We start from the raw sequence: 6882 nt of genomic DNA on the forward strand, positions 1-6882 counted from the left end.
AAAGTTCAGACCTTGTAAGTTGTGGTTCCAATTCTTTTCATACACAAGTTGCCCCACAACCACATGGGACAGTGAAGTTAAGATGATAAAATCTATCAATGTCTGCACACGTCTGCATCTGATTGCTGTATTCACAGTTAATCTGAGAGTTGCTGGATGGGCAAGTCAGAATATGCATGTAATTCTTTTTTTAAAGATAACTCCGTCTAACACTTATTCATACTGATTTATGGATTGTATCCCTTCATCTGGACAAAATCAGGTATTAACTGACTGGTATTTGTAACTCTCTCCAATTAAAATGATTTTTTGTCTGAAGATTTATATTTTCTCTTTTATCTCTGAAGCAAGTGAGATGAGCCTTTAGGGATGGAGAATTTCAAGAAAACTTCAATGTCAGGTTGGAAAACGCTATTAAAACTATTGGAGAATTCTTTATCTCAGACGTTTTAAGTCCTACAGTCATGTAAACTTTACTCTAACAGGAAGTCTAGCACTGAAATGAAACCATCCCTGAGTCACCAATGATTTAGTTGCTCAATTTTCTAAGTGAGGCAAAGACCCAATGTAACAAAAAGTTTGGAAACCAGTCTAAATACTCCCACATCTGATTGGTTGATTCTGAGATCTGTTCCAAAACTGACCAATGGCACAGCAGCATATTGCGATTGGTCTCCAAACTCAGTTTTATTGCCTAGTCAAGGCTAGACTTACCTGGTGCATCTTCAGCAAATATAATTTTTTATTCAGTTCAAATCTTGTCCACCTTCATTTTGCCTATTGATAGAGTTATCTGCATTAGAGTCATCAAACTTTTCTTCAAGTTTAAAAACCTATTTATCAGAAGTGAACGTTGGGATATGAATGTTCTACCTATGATTCTAAAGATATATTTAATGTGTATTGTTGTCTTGTGGATATTTGGTCATATCATTTTTTGGTTGAAAAATGACAAAACAAGAGTAGTATGTAATCATGAAATTCAGCACTTTTGAATTAAATACTGTTATTCTATATTTATTTACAATATATTACAGTATTGGATGCACGTGCGTACAAAAATCCTGTATTTTTTCCTTATTTGGACCGTTCAGCAGACCCAGGTTAAACACACAATAAAGCCCGAAACGCATGAAAATGTTCTGAATGTAAATCAGGTGATGTAGGCACTCTATGTGCAGAGTTTGATTATGTGTCTTGAAATCAGAAAAGGCAGAAATACAATATTCAGTAAATCATTTTCAATTTAAAATAAATAAAATAGATATAGAATAAAAAGGTTATTTATCATAGTACTGTACAATACGAGATTTATTTGGACTTGTACCCAGCTGGAAAAGCCATATTGGACTCAGCCAGCGGCTCGTCCAATATGGTTTTCTCAGCTGCGTATCCTTCCAAATATATCTCCTAATTGTACGGAACAATGTTTAATAACCTAATATTATCTAATGACTATACAGTTAATGGGCACTGGATTTACTTTGGTCCTAGAATGCCTATATAGAGGATGTTTGTTTGCTTCAATGCAAGACTGAAATATCTCTCACAGTGAAGTACAGATGCTATATTTTCACAAGTAGCATAGCCACGGGTGAAAATGTAAGATATGGTGTTCATAAGTGAAAGATATTTTGATTTTGCATGTAAAACAAACAAATTTTCTATTTATTTATGTTTTGACTTAATTTGAACATTCTATTCTTTCTTACCAGTGAAAAATATATTTGATATTTTTCAATGTACAAATCACATTTAATATTTTGACAATTCACAGAAAATCATTTAATAACTAGAAGATGCTTTTGTAAAAAAGCCCATGTCTCCCCTACTGCATAGTCGTATATGCAAGAAGTCAATAGGGGACAACAGCGAAAGTCAAAGAGACATTGATGGTTGGCTGCAATAGGGATCACCTATTTGGCATGTCCAATCATCCACTAAGTTTCAACATTCTGGGCCTAGTGGTTCTCAAGTTATGAACTGGATACCGTTTTCCATGTTTGGGCTGCTGTGACCTTGACCTTTGATCAAGTGACCCAAAATCATTTGGTGTCATCTACTCTGCATGTCCAATTATCCTATTAAGTTTCAACATTCTGTGTCAAGTGGTTCTCAAGCTATTGACTGGAAAGAGTTTTCTATGTTCAGCCCCCTGTGACCTTGACCTTTGATGGAGTGACCCCCAAAAACAATAGGGGTCATCTACTATGTTATTCCTATCTCCCTATGAAGTTTGAAGGTTCTAGGTCAAATGGTTCTAAAGTTATAAACCAGAAACGGATTTCAATTTTTTATCTGCTGCGACCTTGACCTTTAATGGAGTGACCCCAAAACCAATAGAGGTCATCCCCTCTGCATGACCAATCATCCTTCTGGGTCAAGTGGTTCTCAAGTTACTGAATGGAATTTGTTTTCCATGTTCAGGCCCATGTGACCTTGACCTTTGATCAAGCGACCCCAAAATCAATAAGGGTAATCTAGTCTGCATGTCCAATCAGCCTATGAAGTTTTCAACATTCTGGGTCTGGTGGTTCTCAAGTTACTGACCAGAAATGGTTTTCCATGTTCAGACTCCTGTGACCTTGAACTTTAACTAAGTGACCCCAAAATCGATAGGGGTCATCTACTCTGCATGTCCAATCATCCTATGAAGTTTCAACATTCTGGGTCAAGTGGTTCTCAAGTTACTGACCGGAAACGGTTTTCCATGTTCAGCCCCCTGTGACCTTGACCTTAAATAGAGTGACCCTAAAATAAATAGGGGTCATCTCCTCTGCATGACCAATCATCCTATGAAGTTTCAACATTCTTGGTCTGGTGGTTCTCAAGTGACTGACCGGAAACGGTTTTCCATGTTCAGACTCCTGCGACCTTGAACTTTAAATGTGACCCCAAAATCAATAGTTGTCATCTACTCTGCATGACCAATCATCCTATGAAGTTTCAACATTCTGGGTCAGGTGGTACTCAAATTACTGACCAGAAATGGTTTTCCATGTTCAGACTCCTGTGACCTTGAACTTTAACTAAGTGACTCCAAAATCAATAGGGGTCATCTCCTCTGCATGTCCAATCATCCTATGAAGTTTCAACATTCTGAGTAAAGTGTTTCTCAAGTTATTGATCGGAAATAGTTTTTCATGTTCAGGCCCCTGTGACCTTGACCTTTAATAGAGTGACCCCAAAATCAATAGGGGTATTCTACTCTGCATGACCTATCATCCTATGAAGTTTCAACATTCTGGGTCAAGTGGTTCTCAAGTTACTGACCGGAAATGGATTTCCTTGTTCAGGCCCTGTGACCTTGACCTTTAACGCAGTAACCCCAAAATCAATAGGGGTCATCTACTCTGCATGACCAATCATCCTATGAAGCTTTAACATTCTGGGTCAAGTGGTTCTCAAGTTATTGATCGGAAATGGTTTTCCATGTTCTGGCCCCTGTGACCTTGACCTTTAACGGAGTGACCCCAAAAACAATAGGGGTTGTCTACTCCATAAGTCCTGCCACCCTATTAAGTTTGAAGGTTCTACGTCAAATGGTTCTCCAGTTATTGAGCGGAAATGAAGTGTGACGTACGGACGGACAGGGCAAAAACAGTATGTCTCCCCTAGAGGGGAGGGAAGACATAATAACCATTTTATTGCTGAAAATATAACCAGCTAACAGGCGCAAGAAATGGACTATTCACTATCGTATCACTGAATAAATTTAACACCCTAGACATCCAGTTTACAGTATTCTGTCAAAATCTTCCAGAATGTGAAGTTTGAACCCTAGGCTGATAGTGTAAAGCTCCCTAAAAGTGGCTAGTCATGCGGGCAGTGAACTCCTGACACATGTACTCACCTTAGCATGTTTATACAGTGAGATTGCAGGGTAATATGTGCCTTCAAAGATATCCTCATATGCCACACCTTGAAATTTTCCATTCAGGTAAAAGCCAATCTACAAAATACAAATAATACTATATGTATATACTCAATGTCAAATTCCCATTAGCTGAAATTGTGCATTATGTTATATTCTTATTTTCAATTATATTCTACCAATACAAAAACACCATTTTGGATTTTACACCAATCCTTTTTTTACATACTTAATACTTCAAAATTTTGTATTGACTTGACCATATTATCAAGACTTAGAAGTCATGATTAATGATGACAATATATATTCTTAAGTTTTCTTTTTTGTTTCTATGAAATGACAGACGTTCATATTCGAGAAGTATGGACAAACAAGCTGTCATTAATTACTGTTTTACTAGGTTACAATGAAATTCATATTGTGCGACATACTGTGCGAATTCTCACCTTACTTCCTGGAGATGTTTTCAAATTTCTTTCAGCTTCTGCCAAATGGTCCTTCTCCTCATAATACAGGTGATTCTTGAACTTTACCAGGGGCTAAAATATACAACAAATTTATATTCTTACAAGCATTTCTTCTACAGTACAGGAGATTCCTGCTGAAATATACAACAGATATCCTATAGCATAGGCGATTCTTAAACTTTACCAGTGGCTGAAATTAACATTCATACAAATATTTCTTAACCTTTACCCTGCTAAGTTTCTAAAATGGACTGGTCCATCATTCAATTTGGGCAATACCATTTATTATTTGAAGGGATGTTCACTGAAAATTTACTGACTGAATAGCTCCCAGTGCAGACCATGATCAGACTGTGCAGGCTGATCTTGGTCTGCACTGGTTGCAAAGACAGAATAATTCGCCGCCAGCAGGCTAAAGGTTAATATAGTATAGGTGATTCCAGAAATTCACCTGTGGCGTAAAAATATACAGCAACTTAATATTGATACAAGTATTTCTTCAACAGCGTAGGTGATTCTTAAACGTTAACAGTGGCTGCAATATGCAACATAAAACTATATTAATATAGATCTTGTCTTCTCCCCAAAATGTAGCAGATTTTTCAAAACTTGACTAATGGCTGAAAGATACAACATACTGGAACATAGCTTTAAAGATTTACCGGATACCAACAAACAAGGTTACATCTACCTTCCAATTTTTGCAGGCGAACTAATGATAATTTTATGTTCCATTAACCTCTCCCTTCATTTACTGTATGGACAGTTTGAACTGAACTTTTAGAAGAAACAGATTAACACACGTTTTTTTTGTTGGATTTAACGTCGCACCAACACATGATAGGTCATATGGCGACTTTCCAGCTTTAATGGTGGAGGAAGACCCCAGTTGCCCCTCCGTGCATTATTTCATCATGAGCGGGCACCTGGGTAGAACCACTGACCTTCTGTAAGCCAGCTGGATGGCTTCCTCACATGAAGAATTCAATGCCCCAAGTGAGGCTCAAACCCATATCGATGAGGGGCAAGTGATTTGAAGTCAGCGACCGTAACCACTCGGCCACGGAGGCCCCTGACATACATTGTTACTACTAAGTTTGAAGAAGATCTGAAAACAGTACTGAAAGTTAAATCTGATGTTGCAAATGCTGAATGAATTCACAGAAGAAGAATAACACATATTTGTAACTACAAGTACCAGCTTTAAAGAAAATCTGAAAACTGTTTGGAAAGCTTAATCTGAACTTGTAGAAGAAGAATATGCACAAACAGATTACAAAACATACAGAGTTACTACCAAGTTTGGAGAAAATCTGAAAAGTTTAACCAGAATATGCACAAACAGATTAACACACATCATTACTACCAAGTTTGAACAAAATCTGAACAAGGGTGCAGAATGTCACAATATACGCCCGTCACAGCAAATTTGTTTACACTAGCACCTGTATTTGCAAATGGAATTTTAATTTTCTAGTTGTTTACAATGTTGTTTTTTTTTAGAAATTATTGTAATTCTTTTATTTTTCTAAGTCCACAAAAAAAATCCTTACCAGGTAGAGATACCTTAAAATACACCCAAAATTTGAAAGTAACATCAATGTTGTACCACAGAAAAGTGGTCTTGGTTTTTCCCTACGGTCAATTATAAAAAAGTTACAATGTAAGTTATTTATAGTAACAACTAAGGGAAGTTAATCTTTAAAGAGAAAAAAAAAAAAAAAAAAAAAAAAAAATCGAAAAAAAAAAATTACAAGTCCACAAAAAAATCCTTACCAGGTAGAGATAGCTCAAAATACACCTCAGAATTGGATGTAACATGCATGTTGTACTACAGAAAAGTGGTCTCGATTTTTCCCTACGACTTGTAATGAAAAAGTTACAATATAAGCTATTTATAGTAACAGCAAAGGGAAGTAATTCAAAAGAAGGGACCAGTGCATGACACTCCGTCTCATGATGGTGTACAATTGTGCCAAGTTACATCAAAATCCCTCCATGCATGAAGAAGAAATGCTCCGGACAAAGTCATTCTTGTATCTGACCTTTGACCTTTAAGTGTGACCTTGACCTTAGACCGAGGGACCTGGTTCTTGCGCATGACACTCCGTCTCATGCTTGTGAACATTTGTGCCAAGTTGTATCAAAATCCCTCAATGCATGAAGAAGAAATGCTCCGGACAAAGTTTTCATTCTTGTATCCTTTGACCTCTAAGTGTGACCTTGACCTTACCCCTAGGGACCTGGTTCTTGCGCATGACACTCAGTCTCATGATGGTGAACAATTTTGCCAAGCTACATCAAAGTCCTTTCATGCATGAAGAAGATATGCTCCGGACAAAGTTTTCATTCTTGTATCCTTTGACCTCTAAGTGTGACCTTGACCTTAGACCTAGGAACCTGGTTCTTGCGCATGACACTCCCTCTCATTATGGTGAACAACTGTGCCAAGCTACATCAAAATCATTCCATGCATGAAGAAGATATGCTCCGGACAAAGTCATTCTTGAATTTTTCATTCTTGTATCCTTTGACCTCTAA

The 6882-nt window shown here is 37.2% G+C and overlaps 1 protein-coding gene across 1 annotated transcript in view; it reads right to left on the reverse strand.

The window, feature by feature from the left end:
• Positions 1-6882, reverse strand: part of LOC123563054 (set1/Ash2 histone methyltransferase complex subunit ASH2-like) — a 99362-nt gene that overhangs the window by 8374 nt on the left and 84106 nt on the right. Inside the window, exons 14-15 of the mRNA XM_053528523.1 lie at positions 4321-4413; positions 3854-3952 (exon numbers count right to left, since the gene is read on the reverse strand). Of these exons, the coding sequence (XP_053384498.1) occupies positions 3854-3952; positions 4321-4413 (192 nt within the window). The remainder of the gene's footprint in view (positions 1-3853; positions 3953-4320; positions 4414-6882) is intronic.

The sequence above is a fragment of the Mercenaria mercenaria genome, chromosome 2 (assembly GCF_021730395.1).
Source record: "Mercenaria mercenaria strain notata chromosome 2, MADL_Memer_1, whole genome shotgun sequence".
NCBI classification, from domain to species: domain Eukaryota; kingdom Metazoa; phylum Mollusca; class Bivalvia; order Venerida; family Veneridae; genus Mercenaria; species Mercenaria mercenaria.